This window comes from Aspergillus neoniger (genome assembly GCF_003184625.1).
Source record: "Aspergillus neoniger CBS 115656 unplaced genomic scaffold BO87scaffold_23, whole genome shotgun sequence".
NCBI lineage: Eukaryota > Fungi > Ascomycota > Eurotiomycetes > Eurotiales > Aspergillaceae > Aspergillus > Aspergillus neoniger.
Window position 1 is genome coordinate 326,949 of NW_020291151.1, and position 20,742 is coordinate 347,690.

At 51.1% G+C, this 20,742-nt stretch overlaps 8 protein-coding genes across 8 annotated transcripts; 4 read left to right on the forward strand and 4 right to left on the reverse strand.

Moving 5' to 3' along the window:
* Positions 1-190: 190 nt before the first annotated feature.
* BO87DRAFT_417277 (DnaJ domain protein) lies at positions 191-1,724 on the reverse strand. The gene is made up of 2 exons (XM_025626803.1): positions 1,346-1,724; positions 191-1,270 (listed from the first exon to the last, which is right to left on the reverse strand). The coding sequence occupies exons 1-2, from the start codon at positions 1,581-1,583 to the stop codon at positions 480-482; spliced, it is 1,029 nt and encodes a 342-aa protein (XP_025478077.1). The 5' UTR covers positions 1,584-1,724; the 3' UTR covers positions 191-479.
* Positions 1,725-1,887: 163 nt separating this feature from the next.
* Positions 1,888-3,075, forward strand: BO87DRAFT_460490 (putative DRAP deaminase; the record flags this gene model as incomplete). The annotated part of the gene is made up of 2 exons (XM_025629016.1): positions 1,888-2,711; positions 2,955-3,075. The coding sequence occupies exons 1-2, from the start codon at positions 2,008-2,010 to the stop codon at positions 3,073-3,075; spliced, it is 825 nt and encodes a 274-aa protein (XP_025478078.1). The 5' UTR covers positions 1,888-2,007.
* BO87DRAFT_460491 (exosome non-catalytic core subunit RRP42) lies at positions 2,919-4,697 on the reverse strand. Its single transcript, XM_025629017.1, has 2 exons — positions 3,908-4,697; positions 2,919-3,847 (listed from the first exon to the last, which is right to left on the reverse strand). The coding sequence occupies exons 1-2, from the start codon at positions 4,460-4,462 to the stop codon at positions 3,239-3,241; spliced, it is 1,164 nt and encodes a 387-aa protein (XP_025478079.1). The 5' UTR covers positions 4,463-4,697; the 3' UTR covers positions 2,919-3,238.
* A 1,039-nt stretch (positions 4,698-5,736) lies between these two features.
* Positions 5,737-8,206, reverse strand: BO87DRAFT_312491 (serine/threonine-protein kinase; the record flags this gene model as incomplete). Its single annotated transcript, XM_025619580.1, has 3 exons — positions 5,737-7,173; positions 7,227-7,970; positions 8,033-8,206. The coding sequence occupies 3 exons, from the start codon at positions 8,204-8,206 to the stop codon at positions 5,737-5,739; spliced, it is 2,355 nt and encodes a 784-aa protein (XP_025478080.1).
* Positions 8,207-8,705: 499 nt separating this feature from the next.
* Positions 8,706-9,174, reverse strand: BO87DRAFT_378094 (uncharacterized protein). Its single transcript, XM_025623723.1, has one exon. The coding sequence runs from the start codon at positions 8,951-8,953 to the stop codon at positions 8,750-8,752; it is 204 nt and encodes a 67-aa protein (XP_025478081.1). The 5' UTR covers positions 8,954-9,174; the 3' UTR covers positions 8,706-8,749.
* A 2,224-nt stretch (positions 9,175-11,398) lies between these two features.
* Positions 11,399-12,824, forward strand: BO87DRAFT_398467 (uncharacterized protein; the record flags this gene model as incomplete). Its single annotated transcript, XM_025625371.1, has 6 exons — positions 11,399-11,417; positions 11,532-11,637; positions 11,740-12,002; positions 12,071-12,074; positions 12,286-12,521; positions 12,793-12,824. 6 exons carry the CDS (start codon positions 11,399-11,401, stop codon positions 12,822-12,824), a joined length of 660 nt encoding a protein of 219 aa, XP_025478082.1.
* Positions 12,825-16,217: 3,393 nt separating this feature from the next.
* On the forward strand, positions 16,218-17,436 carry BO87DRAFT_312412 (uncharacterized protein; the record flags this gene model as incomplete). The annotated part of the gene is made up of 6 exons (XM_025619577.1): positions 16,218-16,291; positions 16,344-16,370; positions 16,438-16,672; positions 16,728-16,829; positions 16,908-17,261; positions 17,326-17,436. 6 exons carry the CDS (start codon positions 16,218-16,220, stop codon positions 17,434-17,436), a joined length of 903 nt encoding a protein of 300 aa, XP_025478083.1.
* A 1,166-nt stretch (positions 17,437-18,602) lies between these two features.
* BO87DRAFT_427599 (uncharacterized protein) lies at positions 18,603-20,682 on the forward strand (the record flags this gene model as incomplete). Its single annotated transcript, XM_025627413.1, has 3 exons — positions 18,603-19,421; positions 19,476-19,578; positions 19,631-20,682. 3 exons carry the CDS (start codon positions 18,603-18,605, stop codon positions 20,680-20,682), a joined length of 1,974 nt encoding a protein of 657 aa, XP_025478084.1.
* Between the last annotated feature and the right edge of the window lie 60 nt (positions 20,683-20,742).

Genomic DNA, 20,742 nt, shown 5'->3' on the forward strand with positions numbered 1-20,742 from the left:
GGATGCAGCTGGAATGCGAACCCATCGATTCTTCACCAATCGAGGTGGACCTGTGTACGCAGGATGCAGTAGACCGGCTGCTTAATTATGCTGGAGGCGAGGTGTTTGTTCCTTCAATCACGGCCGAAGCTGTCATGGTCACGTTCTCTCCTTTGCCCCCTTCAGTACCTCCTTCCCAATTACTAGCGGTCAACAAGGTATGCCTGTTTTATTACTGCCAGCACTACTACTTATGTATTGGACACTCAATGGTAGCAATGTGCAGAAGTCAAAATAAAATCCCAGTGTAGAAAAAAAGCAAAAGCAAAACAAAAGCAATGCACTCCCATGCCTGATTGCCAAATCACTCAATGTACCATGCCGCGAATGGATGTGTCCCTACATGACCTGAACTCCCCAACCCCAAAGACAGCACTAGTAGTGATAAAGAAAAGAGAAAAATAACGCATGAAAGACAGTCCACCCAAAGATAACACACCTCACCCCTTGGTCCTCTTCTGCCTCTTCTTCTCCCCACGCGCAGCCATTTCTTCGAATGCCGATTCAGGAGGACTCGACTTCCGCTTCTTCCTCGTCTTCTTGGTCTTGCTCGGCCCCGGCCCCAGTTCATTAAGCTCACTATCCTTGTTATACTTCTCCTCCAACCGATTGATCAGGCTGTCAAGACGGCCGAGGTTCCGCTGTTTAATCATCGCAGCCAAGTCACCCACGTCCTCGGGGCCATCCTCCTTCTTCCTCCCTCCCTTGTTCTTCCTACCCGTCTTAGACTTGTTCTCCTCCATCTCCTTGCTCACTTGTTCCGCCTCCTTCGCTTCCTTCTGTGCCCGCTTCAATCTGGCCTGACGCTTCTTGACCGGCTCCTCCGTGTATTTCTTGTACTTCCCGGCCCTTCCTTCCGCAATAGCCAAGTCAATGATGGCGCGGAATCGCTCATCATCATCAATGACATTACACAGCATCACAGAGTCGTAGATTTTATCCAGATCGCCCCGGTGGACTTCATAGGCCTGCAGTATATCCTTGACCTCTTCCTCAGACCCCTGGTATTCCTTCTTGAGCTTGTCGATCGCATTGACATCGACAGCGGTGGCGAACTGCTCCCGGTAGAACTCCGTCCAGTCGAAATCCTCATCTTCGTCCAAGGCGTCCTCCGTACTACCGGTCTTATCGAATCTCGCGCGGCGACGTTCATCAGAAAGGACGGCGTAAGCGAAGGCGATTTTTTGGAATTTGCTGTTCGCTTCTTCTTTCTTGCTCGGGGGTGCCTTATCTGTTACTGATGATTAGACAGCCCATCCCACACAAGTGATAGCTAGATGATAGATATAGTAAAGTATACACTTACCAGGATGATGCTTCAGCGCTTTCTTCTTATAAGCAGCCCTGATCTGGTCTTGAGTCGCCTGGTCATCGAGACCGAGAACCTCATACAAATCAAGAACTCTGCGCCGGGGTATGATTATTTCACCGTTTTCATCGCGTTCGACCGGTTCCCGCTTTTCCTTCTCTTCCTCTGAATAAGGCCCCTCTGGATCCTCCCCAACTTTCCATTTGTAGCGGTGGAGGGGGTTTGTGATAGGCATCTGACCAAGAGACCAAAAAGGTCCAAGTAAGTGATGAGAAAAGAAAAGAAAAGGGGGGATGCGTCTATTGAAAGAAGAAAAAACTAAATCAAGAAGTGATGCAAAGTAGCTGAGGTAGAAGACATAACACCTCGGCCGTGAATGTTCGCGCGCAACGCAATAAAATCAAACGAGACAAACACCCCAAAACGCGCGGGACGCGAATCCCACTTATCTTTCCTAAAGCAGTTTAGCCGCGACCAGCCGGCATCAATCGATAACCTAACTATCAGATAGTATTCTATGCGGTCATACTCTTATTCCCCCCACTCATACTAACCTAGCTATCACATAAATAACTCTTCTTCCCCTTCTCTACACACAGCACACATACACATACATACACACAGTTACAACAATCCAAACACAACAACCATCACCAAAAATGACCACAGACTCGGGAACCCCCAGCACCCCCCACCTCACCTACATGACCCAATGCCTCGCGCTCGCACGCAAAGCCCCCGCCCTCCCAACCAACTTCCGCGTCGGCGCTCTCCTCCTCAGCCGAAGCAAAGCCGACACCACCCCCAGCTACACCTCCGACATCCTGCTCTCAACCGGCTATACAATGGAACTCGCCGGCAACACGCACGCCGAACAATGCTGTCTATCCAACTACGCCTCCGTGCACGGCGTACCTGACGAGGAAGTGCACACTGTCCTCCCCCACGACGATCCTGAAAGGAAACTAGTCATGTACGTGACTATGGAGCCCTGCGGGAAGAGACTCTCGGGCAATGCGCCGTGCGTGGAGAGGATCATTAAGACGAGACAGGGTGGGGAGGGACAGGGTATACAGAAGGTGTACTTTGGGGTGAAGGAGCCGGGCACGTTTGTGGGGCAGTCGGAGGGGGTCAGGAGGTTGGAGGAGGCGGGCGTGGAGTGGGAGGTTGTGCCCGGCTTGGAGAGGGAGATTTTGGAGGTGGCGGTTGAGGGTCATGAGAGGGAGAAGAGGGAGGAGGTGGTGGGGAAGGCGTTGGAGGGGGTGAAGACGGATTTGGATAATGTTAGTGAGGAGGAGAGGAGGAGGCAGGAGAGGCAGCCGAGGAATCCTATGAAGAGGATGATGGAGGGGGAGACCATGACGTGAATTTTTCTTTTCTTTGGGGGGGTTATTTGGTTGTATTGTAGGGTTGGGTTGGGGTGGTGGGCGTGGGCGTGGGAATTATGTTGATGCCGCTGGCGGTATTCTTGTCTTGTCTTGTCTGGGTTGGGGTATAGATGTGTATAGTGGGTGAAGGCTAAGGTGCATAGTATTTATGGCTTAAGGGGTGATATGTACAAAGCTAGATTCCTGATGAAGTTTGGAGGACTACTTACGAAACCAAGATTTGAAAAGTGGATAGAATGGAGTATCATTGGCATGCTGGACATGCTTCTGTCCTTGAACCCTACTCCCTCACAGCACGAGGTGAAGATCGGTATTATTGTGTCTAATGTACCTGTCTAAGCTCCCTTCAGAGGATGACCGCTTGTTCTGTAATCGGTATCGGAGATAGCGACGGGACTGCTATCCCATATGGTCCATTCTTGCGGTGGTGCGCGGGTATCATGCCCTCCATGGTTCTATCCACAACTTAGGCAATATTGTCAGTCACACATCGGCCAACCGATCAGCCCACCTGAACTCCCTCAAGACCCTCAAGGACCTCTTCACCAACACCCCCCTTCTGCAGGACCAGCTTGAGCATCTTTGCAATCGTGCGCCGCTTGACACCACCCCGTCGGGGTCTCCAAACGCCAGCAACCTCTTCGCCAGTAGACGGGTCCGTCATGGCGGCCTCTTCGGCAGCGGCCGTGGAGCCCAGAGTCGCCACGTTCTCCGAGTTCGATACACCCGGCTGCGTAAGACGAGACGGGGGGTCGACTGTGCGAATAGAGAGCAGTTTCAGGCCATCCGAGTCACTATCCTGGGTGACAGAAACAGCTAGGACCGTATCCGCAACAGCAATCTCCTCTCTGTTTGGATCAAAGATGACATTATCGCCGACAGAAATAACAAGCAGCGTCACAGGAGGCCGGACCTGCTTCGTAGAAGAAAGACGAGGCCCCGACTGCGAGCGAGGGTATAGATATTCAGCGGCATTCCAATCATCATCGAAGAAGGGGTCTTCCTCTCCCTTCGACTTGAGCTTAGGCAGCTTAGTCGACAAGAGAGCCAAATGAGTCGTCAAAGACAGCAACGGCAACGGATACGACAACGGCTGAGACAGCAGCAGCACCTGCACAAACATCATTAGCACCATTCACCCCCTCCTACCCCCCTTCGAAAGATCACTCACATCAATATACAACCTCCAATGCCACCTCTTATTAATAACCAACCTCCCCTTCAACCCACCCGCCATCTCATCCCCACCCAACCCATCACCAGCACCAGCAACCGACTCAACAAGCGGCTCGCGCATCATCTCCGACAAGAAAACCGGGAGGGCATCATCATCCCGAAACCCGGGGATCTCTATAGACATCTGCACCCACGACCCATGACCATGACTGGAGGTTTTCTGGCCCTCTCCGCCTTCGTTATCGGCATAATCTTCTTGCGTTTGCTGTTGCGATAGGTTCAGCGCTTCAGCTGCAACAACGGTCTTTTCCACCTCCGCTTTCACTCCCACAATGGCTTGCGTGCCGTCAGCGAACCCCACACGCGCGCTACCGTTGGTGCCCGGCAGAATGTCTGTTTCTGCGGTCAACGGGCGGAATTGCGTGGGCGAGCGGCCGTCGGGGCGGATGGGGCCATCGGGGAGTGATAGTGATGTGTAGAGGTAGGAAAGCTCTGCTGGGGAGATGAGGGGCGTTTGGGAGGCGGAGGAGGCCTGGCGTTGAGCGGTCATTTTGTGTAGTTGTTGTTATGGATTTTGAGGTGAAGATGGTGGGGATTATATTGGCAGGTCGATTGGTAGCCTGCGACTTCGAAGTCTTGCGCGGAAGGATGGCTGACGGGGAATGGTACCGCGCGGGGTTTGTTGGCGGTAGATTGAGGCTTCAATGGCGGTGCCTTCAATTGTAGGGCGCTCTAGATCAAGCCACTCACGCCAATATCGAACTTCTAAACAGCGTCGCGACAAATCCAGTCTCGATGAGACTTTTGACGTAGTGCTGCATTGGGAAATTCTGCCGGTGGGCGGGGAATGGTTGTTCCGTGACTATCGCCGGAAGTACGCCAGTTGCGATACAACAGGAGAGCACATGAGAGCATCACGACACTACAAGCTTAGTTAATAATTCTACAAGATGAATTGGAATTGTAATGATAAAGTATGTTGACAGACAGTGTCTGTTCCATTAACAGTAGATATAAACAGACGGCTCTCCCGTCGGGTAAGTCCTATATTACAAAATTGTTCAAGCCCAGAACCAGCCACCAGTGCTCCTTCCCAAAAAGTGGTAAAATTGTACAATAGATGAATGGAAGTTCTTTTGTTCTTGTGGAGGAAGCTTTCACATCGCTTCCCATCCGCGCATTGAGACAGAAAGGAATGAGGGGGGTAAAGAGAAAGAATGATGAGGGAGGATCAATGCCCGGGAAATATACAGAGGGGTGAAGGGAGTTTGACAAAAGGAAATGGTCGACTGCAGGGGTCAGGGCATATGCGGGGAGCTGAGTATGCAGGTGTTAAGAGTATATATCGAAGGAATGATAGCAGACATTGCGACTCGCGCGATTGGTATCAGTGCAAACAGATGAGCAATGTGCAGGGGATGTTAGGATATCAAGGAACGAAAGACATATATGCAAGTGGTATACCGAAAACAAGGTGCGAGGCCGACGGTATCTATAGAAGGGCCTTTGGGGTATGAAAACAGAACCAGACAAATGAAAGAAACCCGGGCTGAACCATGGCCTATGCAAACATGGGTACAAATCAAAGCGCAGGATACATAAGAACAAAGACACAATGGAATGTGAAAAAACGAGAAAAGATAAAAAAGCGGCCAACCTCCGTGGATAAAAGAAACAGTAGACACCAGATCCCATACGCCTTGCTCGGTTAATTCGCCGATTCCGCGCGTGACCACCACGTTTTTGTTCTTTTGATTAAATATGAACAAGATCTGTGAAAGATGAAGAAATGAAAAGAGTTGTGCCTTCGCCAACATGGAGAAGCTAACGACAAGTTGCTGAGCCCGTCAGGAACTTTGCCGGAGCTGGCTTCGCCCAGTCACCATCTTCATATGGAGGGGTTGGCCATTGGCGACTGGTATTTGCGTCCGTCTTCTCCTCCGCGAGGGGCAGGCGTCTGCATGGCGTTGCGTCTGAGTGACCGAAGCAGACGCCATCGCACTTGGCAGATGGGGAGGGAGTAGGATAAGGACTGGGCAGGGGGCGAGAGCTGTCGTTACCCACGGCTGGGCGACTGTAGTTCGACGAAACTTCCGATGACACTTCAGTCTGTGCCAAACGCCTAGCAGCCCTGCTCGCCGAATGCAAGACCTCATCCAGCAGCTCGTCCTCCTCTTCAGGAGTCTCATAGCGGTGGATAGGGTTGTTCGACATCTGCATTGCGCGCCTAGTCCGGCTGGAGATTGGCCCGCCAGTGCCGCTGGTCGAGACAGGGCTTTCTCCCATCGAGCGAATCGAGCCCTGCGGCATAGATTGGCGCTTGGTGCTCTCGATAGGGGAGGTGATTTGCACGGGAACATTGCCAAGGGCGGCCGAGTCAAGCGAATGTTTCACAGTCTGGAGCGCCTTGTCCAGCTCCGAGAGATCGGAACCCTGCTTGGACTCTCCAACGTTGTTGACAGAGTCCAAAGCCAGAGAAGACCGGTTCGACCAAGGCATGCAGCCAGCGTTAGCCTCAACATCGTCGGGACCAGAGTTAGCCTGGTTGCGACCGGATAGTCTGCGAGCGCGCTTGCGGAGGTGCGAGAAGAAGCTCTCCTTGGGGGTCACTGCGGAATACACGGTGCCCCCGCCATTGAGCGCTCTCTCTGCTTCTTGGCGGTGGATATCAGCGTAGTGATTACCGTGCGAGTTGACAGAAAGCTGTCTGCCAATCTTCTTGCTCGCCTTGCTGGCGTTGGCACTGTCGCCTGAATGGGCGAGAGACGAATTGGCTTGCGCTGTGACCGCATTAGAGAGAGGAGAGACTGGCCTAATCGAGGGCAGAATAGGCATTGGAGCCCCATTAGCCCAAGTGGCACGCTTACTGGCCGCCGGCTTGCTCTTCCCAGCCTGAAGGTCCGAATAAGCCACCGATTGCTTGGAGGAGTTCTCACTCTCCACAGGTGGCACCGGGCTTTCCGATCTGCCGATCAAGGACCTCCGGAACCACGACGACTTGTATGACAAGGTCGAAGATTCGCTCGCATCACGATTGGCGGACTTGAAGCTCTTGTCCGATTGCTTCCGGCCCAGAAGGCGAGCTGTGGAAGACTTGGGTCTCAATGGGTCAATGGCATCAGCAAAGTACTCATGGTTGAGGGCCTGTGTCGAAGTCGGTCTATTCTTAGGATCCCACATCAAACACCACGTGACGAACTGGCTAAGAGCGGCGGGCCACTGGGGCGCCTGAAGGATGCTTTCCATGGAATGGGGCGCCATCTACGTTTCATTAGTAATCGCATTGTACCGCGGGTAGCGCAGGGTAATCTTACCTTCGGGAACGTAAATCCCAGCTTCTGGGCAAGACGCGAGCCCTCTCTCCACTCACCACCTCCGAGCTTAGCCCCCGACTTACTGTACCAGTTACCAGGGCTTCCCATAATCTCACAAACACGCCAGACCTGGTCGACTTCGTTTCCACCAGGGAACAGTGGCTTCAGGGTAGCAATCTCGACCGCCATGGCGCCGATAGCCCACATGTCCACCGGTGCTGAGTATTCTCCTGCACGCAGGAGAACTTCAGGCGCCCGATACCATCTGGTAGAGACATATGTCGTGTAGGGGAGCTTGGAGTGAGTCTCTCTGGCGAGACCAAAGTCGGCGATCTTTACAGTATATGTCGGGGGAGTAGAAGGAGGAGTGACGAGGTTAGAGTAACGGCTGAAAGCAGAGTCGTTGGGGGCGGATGTCGAGACGAGGATGTTTTCGGGTTTGATGTCGCGATGGAAGAAGTGGTGGGCATGGATATGGTCGAGACCCCCCAAGATTTGGTAAAGGATGCTCTTGACATGCTTGCCATCGAGGGGCTTGTGATCCCGGGCTTTCATTAATTGGTAAAGGTTGCCATCCATATACTCCATGCAGATGTGTAGTTTGCGTGAGAGCGGGTCGAGGAAGATATCGAGGGCTGGGACAAGGTGGGGATGGGGGGGCAGGGATCGCAGAAAGATGACTTCACGGAGTTCGAGGCAGGGAGCCAATGACTCGAAGGTCTTCTTCATCGTCTTGATGGCAACCTAGGAACAGGAATTAGCAACCCCAGCGAAGAAGAGCGTCAATAGGGCTCGCGATAACATACCATCGTCCCCCTCCGTGCAACATTGGAACCAGCAGTCCGCACACGTGCGACTGCCACGCTACCAAAGCTGCCATCACCCACTTCCTTGAGGACCTCGAACCTGTCTTCGAGGCTGGCGACTGAAGTGGGCGCAGCGCCCCGTGATAAGGAGTGGTGGTCGTAGCAGACAGTCATTGTGTCTCTTTCTCCCTTCTCTTCTCTGCCAGCAGAAAATCCAAGAGAACTTTGTGCGGCGTTGAGGGGCCTGAATTAAGAGGTAAGGAATGTGTAGAGGAAGTACACGGCTCTTCCAGTTTGAGTGTGTCGGGAATGTCGATAGATAGGATCAGGTGCGCATCATTCGCAGTCAGGCAATGTGATATCCACGGGGAGTGTTGTGGTACTTTCCCATGGGTAGGTATGGGTGAAGGTGCAGGATGCGATAAGGATTAGGTGCAGAAGAGATTCGGGACGAAATTGGGACCCAGAGACGAGGGGAAAGGGGTAGTCATGTAGTTCTCAGGAAAGAAGCGAAGGTGGAGGAGAGGGAAGATCTGGAAACCAGATGGAAGACCCAGAGGAATGGACGTGATCACTGTAGTGATAGGAGCGGATCCGGATGGGTGGACACAGACTAAACGAAAGGATGATCGGAGGCCGCCTTGGACAGAGAGAGAGGGGGGGGGGGGGGGTTGTTGTTGTTGTGGTGGTGGGAGGGAGGAGGAAAAGAGTAATTAGTTAGTACGGAGTAGGAAAGGGAATAACTCGACAAGCCCCTGACGCGGTGACAGCTTTAGCCTTTACCAGCTCCAAGACGAAGAGGAGAAGTTGGGTCCGGGCCGTGGGGACTGAAGAGGCGGTCGACGACGAAGCGGGTTTGGTGAAAAAGGCGATGGTGCAGATCCGAAATAAAATAATATAAACCATAAAAATAATAATCATGCTTCCAAAGAATAAAATGATGCAGGTGGGTTTTTACTTTTTTTATTGAGGGGTTAAAAAAGGACTGAACCGGAGGGACGGCCAGTGGATGACATGGACCCAAATGGTCGAATTGTTTTTTCCCTTGGGAATTGACGGCAGATGCACGACAGAGAGAATGTGATGATCATGCAGAGTTCTTGTTGTTGTGGTTCTCCATTTGAGGTTGGGGGAACGACGACGAAGGGGGAGGGGGGGAAGGGTGGGCGAGTGGCAGAAAAGAAGGCAACAATTGAGGTGTTAATATGAGGGCCGAACGGTGACGCGAGTGGTCCAGCGAGAAAGAGACGCGAAAGAAAAGGCCGGAGTAGCAAGCCTAGAGAGGCAAGATTACCTAGTAATTCAAACGGGACCTCAACTTGAGTCTGAACTACTACCCAGTTCACTTGCTTCTAACTACTTTTCTACTAAACCCAAGCTACCAAGCGCCTAGTAATATTAACCCTCTCTGGCCATTCGCTCCAGTCTCCGTATTAGCCCAGCCACTAAGGTATCCGCGCGAAATCGGACTCCGTAATCGTCCTTGGGAAAAAGAGAGAGAGAGAGAGAGAGAGAGAGTCATTCATTCATACCGACTGAATTCGTATTATTACTTAGCTACTAATAATAATACCCATGAATAATGTGGTCAACGCCATACCATGCTGCGTTTAGCGGACTTTTCCTCCACCGGACTAGTCCCGACCACTTGGTCACTGAGAGAGGAATGGTCGAGGAACGGAGACCCACCCTTTTCACCCAAGGAATCCGAAAAGGAGGTTCAGGGAGTTTCCCAACTTACCATACACGGGCGGCCCAAAGAAGGGGGGGAAAAGAACCCTCGAAGGCGGCACCTGGCGGTTCGGGTTCATGGTACATTACCGAAAAGGTCAAGACGAAAACATGGAAATGCACCACAATAACTTATCCCCGCGGCTAAGATGGAGAAATCTTGGGACAACGATCGTTTGGAACATGCTTGCGGAGTCCATACAGTTAATAGAGAGCAGTGATGAGGAAACACCCAGTTCTGAAGTCTACACCTTTGGGAGGAGCAAGAAAGAGAAAGGAATAGATCCGTCGTTCTATCGAATTCCCCCAACTCAAAGAAGGAAAGAGACGAAAAAAAAAAAAAAAAAGATAAAAAAAAAAAAAAAGGTGATTACTTTTTTCTTTCCCCTCAGATTGACTGTTCGTTAGGGTAGGTTTCGGGGTTTACGGTTTGTTTGTTTTGAAGAGTCCCCGGTCCACGAAGAATGCCGTAAATTACTGTCTTCCAATTACCGACATTTCGAACGGAAAGTCCCATGAATTCCACGAATGATTCTCATAGCTTTTAAGCTGAGTATTGCTTGCTGGCTAGTCCCTTAAGCAAGAGTAAGTACTTTGCGTAGGGCAGCTTGCTTACTTGCCCATGAAGCGAGTTCCCTTATGTTGAAGTATTAGACACAGCAATCTTGATCAGTGTGATCCGTAGTATTGTTTCCAACCAATCGCCTCCATCCAGATGTATCTTCCGAGGTACTTTGCCTGTGTTGACTAGGTGATGATAGTGAATCACAGTGTCTCTCCCGTTCAGACGGAGACTACTACAGACCAGTTGTGTCATATCTTTACATTACATCTGAATCGGGACACATCCCCGATCCTTTCTTAAGAGTTGTCATTCTCAACTATATCGAAATTATGTGGCGCAACTGTCGTCGTTTGAGCCCATGCCGGGGCAAATGAGATTCATCGCGAGGTGAAAGGATCTAACAAAGTTCGGTCTAAGATGAGGTGTAGAAAACAGTTTAGACTGTTCAAAAAATCCCGTCTTAGAGATTTGGAGGAAGAGCAGACTTTCTCACTTTCAAAGAGATCGAAATGAAAAACGGCCTGGGAGGAACCTTAGGTACTTCATGCGACCAGTCATCATCACACGTCGCTTTGAAGACTCTGGACTCTGGCGAGGTCCAGCCTTAATCGACTCCACTTAGTCTCCGCCTCTAGTAATCGTTAGACGGGCGCTAGCAAGGTTGGCCAGGGGTTGGGCCGCGTCTCTCTTGCTTCAACCTGGGTTGCAACCTTTTTCCCAGAGTGATGCGACTTGCTGCTCGGCCATCCCACTCAGGGTCTCGGATAATCATGACACTCTAGACTCTCCAGCGAATGTGACAGGTAGTGCTCCCTACACCCTAAACCGTGACGGTTGTACGGGGGTTTCGCCTCGTATAATCCATCATTCAGGGGGTCGCATGTGATACCCGCATTACCTCATCTATAGCATCACCCCAGAGGGTGGAAAGAGAAGGGAAAATAAAAAGAAAATAAGACGAGCTGCATCAAAAACCCAGATTTGAGTTAAGATTACGGCGCAGGCTATCCTTGCCGATAATATATGAGCGTAAAATAGCTTGCCAGCCGAGGAATCATAACTCACTACTAATGCCTGTTCTGGGGCTTTGTTAGTCTACTAGTTAAGTAAGTAGCTCAAAGTTGCTAGTTGCTGACTTCCGAATTAGATAGAGAGAGGTCAGCCGGGGGATCCACAGGACAAGGAAAAGAGAAGATACTCCAGGCAGTGGGCAGTTTTACAGTTCATGCACGTTGTTATCTGGATCCATTATTATTGATAGTTCATCTGTTGTCTTGAACAATGGATCTAGCCAACAGTGGCTGGACATGTATCCATCCCCCGTACATCCGTCGCCTGCCTGCCCCCCCTCCCCCTCTTTATTATGCTTAGGTGGCTGACCGCCAGCATGGCAACACTTACAGTAAGTTAGTTGGAATACCCACAGGCTGCAACGACTGATCTTCAAATCGAGCCTGGAAACTGTTTTGCCATCTGTCGGTACTACATCGATAGAGATGTGGCTTGCATGTCTGCCCCTCCGGGTATGCTGGTCCCGTCTTTATTGGGTAATCTACATGTGTAACACTTTTCCGAGGGTTGAAACGGTAGGGATTGCTTGGTCGAAAGTTGATAGATTCATCAACAGTGGGAGATGGCCGAAGGAAAAGCGTCGTTGTTTCATCGATACTATTGGTGCTTCAGCTGACTGACAGAAAGAGAGGATGACAAAAGGAAAGAAAAAAATAGAAAAGTTTTCGTAGTAGTGTGAGAGAAAGTACTGTTACCCGGAAAAAGAAGGAACAACAGTAAGACGCCGTACTACTATGTCCGAGGGAAAGGCAGGATGCCTTGTTCCAATCATCCACAGAGGTCTCCGCTACCCGCGCTTGACGTCTACAAGGTTTAAGACAATTCCTGGTGCTTTAAGAAAATAACTCAGCTCCATGGCAATCAACATATATGAGACGATTCTGAGTACTATGTTTCTGAAGGTTACGCGTTGCCACATTCTGGAGCTGAGGGTTGTCTCGAACTATCGGGTCAGTATGGATATGTCTTCGGAGTTCCATGGACCACATACTCCGTGCGCTGAATCACGTAGAAGCTCCAACTATTCAAGCCATCAAAGTCCCCAAAGATTTGCATTGTGCTTAGAGCGCGATATTCCACTGAGGGGCTACCCCATAGGGATAGAGGGCGATGCTCTCAGCGGTACTTCCTTACGAACTGATGCATACATTATGCACATGTATGGCTGATGCTGAATCCTTCTGGATGTATAGACTTCATACATCAAGCGAAGTTGATCAGCTGTAGCTAAGCCTGTGCATCTGCGAGATCAGATCCAGGACACAGACTGGTGCACAGTAGAAAGTACGGGGCACATTAAGTACGCAACACGGCCATTGCTTGTGTAGGACAGCTGTTACCACAGTTACCATTTCCTATATTTTTTTTTCTTCTCTTTTCTACATGCAAAAAGTTCAGTTCGCCACTGGATACACCAATTCTTGAGACGAGGGAACCGCAGATAGACTCATTTACCAGGCCTTTTCCGTTTTACCCTTGCAATGTGGGGTGATCATAGCCGATCTTATGATAAGATGTCATCGCTGGGAACTTTGATGACGGAGAGGATCATCAACCCTCACAGACGGCATTAGTAGGCGGGCATAATGGCCAAACTTTGAACCGGCAATGCTCAAATGCACTACATACTCAAAGCAGCATAGATAGTGGCTTCATTGGCGTGATCATTTCCCATATACAGTAGTACTGTTATGCACGGAGTAGGGTGTCCTTCTTGATAGGAAGATATGGGGATTTCCATTCCTGTCACGGTGGCGGGTGATGGGTCATGGACGGAGAAGCCATGTCTTGAAGTTGATCAATTCTGGAGCCGAGACGCGTATGATCAGCTACACCGCACCTACGACCTGTGTACTGTTTACACTCGTTATTAAGATCCGGTTTTGATGACAGGCCATACAGATGCCAAAAAAGGGGTCTAGAGATGGATTGGTCACCGCTTGTGTCACTTGACCGGTGACAGGCTTCAATAAACCACTCGGTGGGAACGGCGAAGAATGGAGACTGTCAGTCACCGTCTTTTTGAGGTCCATAGCAGTATCCTCTCTCCCCCTCTTCTTTGGTGTTCTTCTCGTTTCTTCATTTCCATTCATGAAAGATGGGAGGAGGGGAAGGGATGTATGCTCTGGGGAGAAAGAAGAAAACATTGAGGGGTTTGTGTTCTCCATACACAGTAAATGAGGACTGTGCGATGCTGTGGTGGGCCAACCAACCAACCACTTGAGAAAATCACGACTCGTAATCTTGCCGGCATGACATCTGCTTCCCCCCCCCCCCCCCCATTAATGGTCTTTGCTCTTCTTGCCACGGAGTGTCTGCCCTCCCGCTACCTGGGCTACGCGCAATTTGTTTATTTACTTCTCCATCTGTTTTGGTGTCTCCTTGGGTGGCATCATGCCATTTTGACTGTTAATTTACATAATCACGTTTTAACCACAATAATATCGGCTGTCCTTCCAATAGAGAGAAGGCTACCCGACATTAGGCCAAAGTGACAACCACCACCACCACCACCACAACAACTAACAACTACAAAGACAGAAAAAAAGTTGTGCGTGGGATTTGAAAAGAGGGGGTAAAGCCAATGATTGCAATTTCTTGGAAAGTTTCGGGCACCAGCGCAGAAAGGGAAGGGTGGGTGACTGGTACCGGAGTCCTAGACGAGTTGCTGATGGGCCTCCACCCCTAAAACGGATAGATCAGAGGGTCGGAAGACGTGGTTCTCATGGAACCAACGGGTTTAGTCGACCGCCGGCCGTCTGAGTTACCAGCCAAGGGTGATTGGAAAGACCCAACAGTGGAGCCGCTTCATTCGAATGAGTGGATGAAAGGCATTTCGCAAGCGGATACCGTGGACCTGCTGATTGCGCCGGGGCAGTCGGGGAATGCGGGTCCCCACTCGGCGTGAGGCCCGTCCCCGCTACCCGACAGACCCGGCTATGGATCTAGTTCTCTAGTCAGCCAGTAGTCGTTGCGTCCGGCGAGATGGTGAGGATTACGATGGAGTCCCCAAACGCATCCGTTACCAACAAATGGATCTCCTGGGTGTCTCGCGGCCCAGTTGACCTATCTCGCTAGCAGCTCCGCTGCTCCTTAGGGATCTCTTAGCCCTGCTACTATGCCAGTAGCTTTCGAAGCCGGCTCCTTCCAAGAGCGATCCAGAAGGATGAAGGACGTTCATGGAATCGACGAAGAAGAAGATCAGGAGACGAAAATCTCGCAATTACCTTCTCTAGGCAAAGAAGCTCATCGTGAGCGGCACCCCCGTCGGCTTTGCCGCTTGAGTTGACCGTTGGAGCGGAATAACTATGGGTAATAATATTGAGAGTGGCTCTCTATCGTCGACGGACTACGGAACGCCATGGAGGATCAACAAAGAATTCCCTGCAGGTAGAGCCGACTAAAGACCTTCTGGAACGCCACTAAGGATTCCACATTATTAATTCTCAATTGTCCCAGTCCATGACCTTCTTCGGGGGGGTGATCAAAAGTACCTACGAGCTTAGGCAGGTACAGGATGTGCTTGCATCAGGATGTGCGTTCTCCAGATGGATACCTCTGCCCGGTTTCTGCTCTTACTCACATGGGTGCCACCTTTCAGTGGGTGCGCTGTGTCTCCCCGACTGTGTACAGACCCTCCTGTTGATCAGTCCCATCTAGCAAAGACAAATTCCATCAAGGCTGGCCAATCGTGATGTGAGTCAGGCTTGCGTTGACCCTAACGAAACATGATTGCTGGATTAGCCGGCTGGACTTGCAGTAGTCTCAGGGTGTCTGCATTCCCGCATGCCAGATCTACCCTTTTCCCTCTTTTTGGCTCCCATTTTCCATTTTCTCCGACGCGGTGTGCAGAAAGCTGTGTAGATCGATGAGAATCCTACTAGGATATCGGAGGACTGTGAAGAAAGTCCGATGAGAATGTAACCTCGCTTCAGATATGATGCATCTCTGCCAGCCTATGAAGAGGCGGGGAAGGCAGATATACCAGCGGAATTGACTGACTTTTCAGCTCACTTCATTCAAGTGTTCATAATTCCTTTTCTTCCCCTCATCTTTGGGTTCTGTGCAGTTAGTGCATGCTACGTCATTGTGCTCAGCTTCATTTTTACATTGGTTAACATACTTCGTAGTGGTTCGTGACTCCAAGATACTTTCAGCTGAAGCCAAGTAGTGAGGGTAGCCAGGAGAGTAACAATATGTGCCCGCCGAGCTGATGAGAAACAAGCCACCAGCGGTGCAAACGAGCACACAAAAGCGCCGAGACATGCGTTTGACACTAAGCAGACCGTTTGCAAGACATTTCATCTTAGACCAACGTCTAACTATCTGTATGACACTATCATGAGTATCAACCTCTGAGGCAGACGCGATCCAGTGCAAAATGAGGGGAACATGGCGTTTTCCGTACTCAACAATACCATCAGCCTCAGGTATTGACTTCCTCTTCGGACGGAACTTACCACTCAGGCTTCATGATATTGTCATGAGCCACCAGCATTACTTTCCCCTTCACAAAGTGTCACGCGTCACTAACTGGTGGCTGGCGCCTAGATGCTCATCGAATACCTTCGCAGGCAGTTTCCTCCGTCTTCATTCACCGTCTCGCTAACACTGTTCACTGGAGCTTACGTTGCCTGGGCAGGAAGGATGCCATAGTGATAGATCCTGCTGCGAGCCTATAAAGTCGCCTGGAAACTGTTTACTCTGTTTCTCCTTCGCTCCATCTCGCGTCTTCGACTTCGTGGCTGGTATCTAGCTGATTTGAGGCAACTTCATCATCGTCCTACTGATAGTCGTTCCCCCCGGATAGCTCTCACCATGGGGCCGTCCAGACGAGCCAACGTGGTTCCGAACGCCTTTGCCGGTGGCTATAGCCAGACAGTCAAAAATCGGTCAGTCTTCTGCTAGATACGCTTCAGATCGGTCTGGCTGACTATACTATAGGCTTGACAAGGTTGTCTTCCCGGATAGGTATGTCTACTACTTCACTCTATACTGCATGGGATATCGTGATGTTCTACGGCTGACGCAAGCTTAGAATCAAGTGCGGAACCTGCAAGAAGTTTCGGTACATCGGCACTTTTTCTAACAGACAGTTGGACATCCTACGTCATGCCGTAGTGGCCGATGGAGTTTCGCCTGTTACCAGCGGAATTGCCAGATGCAGACAGTGCACCGGTCCAGGCAATACTGAATTGAAATGCTCCCAGTGTGATCGTGTCAAATCGATTGAAGAGTTCGCGAAGAACCAGCGTCAGGAGCGCGATACTGCGGTATGTTTCCTCGGTTTAGTTGCGGTGGAGTGTAGCTGGGCTAATCCTAAGACAGCGATGCATGAACTGTGTCCAGAAGCATACGGAGACTGAGCCCTTGATTGATGAAATGAAGCAGATCACCGGGGGCGATGATACTACTGCTAGCTCTGTTACTGTTGGGAACCCCCCATGATCTCTACTTCTATATCATCTTTATTTTAGTTGGGATGTACTGACAAGCTCGAAGAGTCAGGCAGGCACTAGCTCTATGGCTGTCTCGCTCAAGCGGCTCCAGCTGACCGGTGCTCATGAAGGATCTGGTTACAGCGACGATGAGGATGACGATGACGATTTGTCCGTTGGCGGCGGTGTCTTTCTTGAACCTGGACACACCGACGAGAACAGCAGCGCCAATAAGGGCAAAGAGAGAGTCTTCACCGGCTACGATCCTCAGGGAAACCCCCATGTACTCACTCACCGTGCGGAGGCCACCCAGTCCTACGAGAGCGAATGGTCTGTCTGGGGAGTCAAGAGCAAGGCTACTAGAAGTGAGGCCGGTCCCGCCAGAGCAACGCCGAAGAAGGAGTCCAAGTTCGCAAAGATTCCGGTAAGTGCAAACGACTTTGCATATCTACGAAGAGTCGATGTTAATGACGAGTGATTCCGCGCAGCGCACCATCTATGAGAAGGGTGAACTGCCGAGCATGGCCATTCCCGACGCCAGCGGTGCGAACATCCCTTCTGACGACGAAGAAGAGAATGATTTGGACGGCTTTCTGTGAGCACACTTGGTATCCCAGGGCAGAACTCAGATGTAACAGTGATTGTGATCGTACTGAGTCTGAAGTTATTGGGATTATCGAGATGACCGGAAAGCTGTGAAAGCCCATATGAATTTCTTCTGTCCTCCATTTCGGGCCACTGTCTTTATTTTTTTATTGAGCCAACCAATCCTGTTTTTCTAAGATGGTGTGACAAGTGTACTGTGGCAGCCGGGAGCGATGGGTCACTGCTAGGAGGAGGCGCGATAGTGGCTGGATTTCCAATTGCGGTTCCATTGCTGTTACTATTCGGTTGTTGTATCCTTTGTAGTGCCAATTGAAGAATATGGACGGTTCCACCCTTATCAACCATGGATGAAGCGATCTTGATTTCAACTACAAAGTAGGCTGGTTCCCGCCCAGGAACCATAGACTGCCGACCCGCTAGTGTGGCGTCTTTATATAGCGGGTTAGGGAAGCATTGAGAATGATTGTAGAGCTTCGCTAGTAGTTTGACAATTTGCCACCGATGATCATTTTAAGAAGCCAGTTCTGTAATTGCCATTGGCGAATGATAGTATTGATGAAAGTCGAAGGTCACCCAAGGGGGTGGCCGAGAGAAGAAGCGAAGGCGAAATGATTCCATTCCGTCTCCCAAATGAGATCCCCGCAGCCCGCTGGCCATGACGTAGGCGGCCTCCCTGTCTTTTCTTTTCTTTCCAGTGTAGACAACTCTGTCAAGTGTCAACATCTTTTTTTAGTTGTCATCTGCCTTTTTTCTTCTTTGTCTTTCGATTTTCTGTTCCTTTCTGCATCAGACACGCGACGAGCCACTCAAGCTGTCAGTCTTCAGCTCTATTTTCTGTTTTGTTGCCAGACCCAGCCCACTTCGCTACACGCTGCGTGTATCCCGTTGGTTTCAGCATCCGTCGCCCCTCTTCCTGCCCCGTCTTTATTTTCTACTTCTTTCCCTCTGTTCTGGTGCAGACCAGTCAGTCCGTTGCCACACGATTGTCGCACCTCTGCTTCCATTTGCTTTGATATTTTTGTCCTTGGCTCTCCCTGTAGCCTTTTACTGCACCAGCTCGTTACCTCACTCACAAGGCTGCTCTGGTGATTACCTTGCGCTCGTGATCACGCAGGGCAGACAAGACTGACCGGCGTCGTGCGCCCCGGCACCCAGCGCGATGGCTTACAACAGCTTCCCCAACAGTCCTTCTTACTCGCAGTTTGGAAGCATGAACCATGCCAGTCCAACCGAAAATGGCGCATCATCTTACACTCCTCCGTACCCTGCACAATATGGGCCGGAGCAGGTGAATATGCCTCAGCCTCAAGTTCCTCCTACCTCCGCTTCTCCGACAGGTTACTATCCGAAGCCTCCCTACGAGCCAGCTCCATGGCAGCAACAGCAGCATCAGCAGCAACAACCACCTCCACCACCTCCTCCTCCCGGGAGGATCAACGAGGCTGTGAATTCGGCCTTTCGCCAGGCTGACTCTCCAGCCTATCTGTCTCCAGAGGTGGTCTCTCAGATAACTGCGACGGTGATACAACAGCTGAAAGCGACGGGGTTGGACAATTTGCAGAATGATCAACAGCCGTCACCACCACCGCCGCCGCCGCAATGGAGTCATCCAGCTACAGCTGCCATGTATGGTGAACCCTCTCGTTCACCTGGGCCGCAAAATACCCCTCCACCACCGCCTAAGATCCCACAGGGTAACCCGGAATACCAAGCACCTGTGCCGCCTGTACATCCCAGCAGCCCTCATTTATTCCCCGGACCATCCGTGGGGCAGCCGGGTGAAAGACGCGGATCGCCAACAAGCCAGAGTCAGGCCAGCGAGCATCATCAGAGCATGGAGTCCCGACCAAAGCCGCCATCAAGGGAAGCTACGGTAACTGAAATGACAACATTGGACAAAGTATGGGGCAAGTTCTTCGAGGATGGGAAGCCAACAGAAAAGCTCAGCATGCTATTGCGCGGCATCGCAGTCCACCTTGTAAGTGCTGTCCGCAACCCGTGTGTTCTGGAGGCTAACGAGTCTGCTGGGTAGATCGAGAATTACCCGCCGGAGAATACTCTCGTCGTAGTTCCTGAGAAGATGAAACAATTCTATGCAGATACAAGTGTTTCGTCTGATCCATACCCTTGGGAAGGTCGGTTCTTGTGAGCCTCTGTAATGGAGCGATTGTCGCTGACTTTGACTAGACATCTTTGACGACCGTACATCCCAGATCTCGAGGTTGCTGCGAAGGCTTGAAGTGGAACATCATCTCGTACAAAATAAACTCCATGAGAGGCCTGATATCCCGGGCCTGACTCCTCGTGGTTTTGCCCGCTGGGCTACTTTAATGATTCAGGCCCATCCTGAGAAAGAGTACGAGCGCTTCCAGAAGGCGCTCTTGAACATGCCCATCAACAACCCCGACAACCGGAGTGAGAGATTACCCAAGGAGTTCTCAAGGCGCTTGTTCCCTGATGCCCCAGACCTCTCATTGAGGGAAGAGATTGACCAGAAAATCATGGAGTTTTGCAACGTCGACTTGCCGCCTATCACTGAGGACGAGCTGAAAAAGGTGGCCGCACAGCGTCACAAGAAGTCTGCACACAAGGCATCAGTGAGCTCCGTCGACTCAACCCCTTCAATGGGAGAGCGTGAGCGTCAACCCTACTATAGCACATCATCTTCTGCCATTGTCGATGATGAAGACAAAGAGGTACCATCGCGGCCCATTGAACGCGAAAGGAAGCCCTACACTGCGCAGCCTGGAGGTGGTAAAGTGCACAAAGATAAAGCACCCAGCCATCGCCATGCGAACTCGATGTCCGCAGGATCTGGCTCGAAAGATGGCCCGATCGAGATCGGACCCCGAATGTCGGAGACGCACCTCCACACCGGGACTTCACGTCCCACAACTACGTTCGGACGATCTCGAAGTCCGTCACGGGGGGCTCATACAGGCGGCGACTACAGACACTCCGAAAGCGACCTGTTAGGCCATGGTAGTGGCTCTCGATACGAAGGGTTGGCGGACAATGACTACTACTACCCCTCAACTACATCTGCCCTTCCGGGAGACATCGACGACAGTCGCAAGTACCACAACCTTAGCCCCGACCATGGCGATAGGCGACTATATGACGCCCTGCGGACCCGAGACAGTGAACGAGAAAAGATCAAGCGCAGCAGCTGGGGCGGCGATGAGGATTACTATCGCGCGGCCACCGGCTACGACTATAAACCGTATGGGTATAGGTGATATTGATATGCTGACCGTGTTTGACCATCAATACTTATCGTTCTGGCGCGCTTTCTGTAT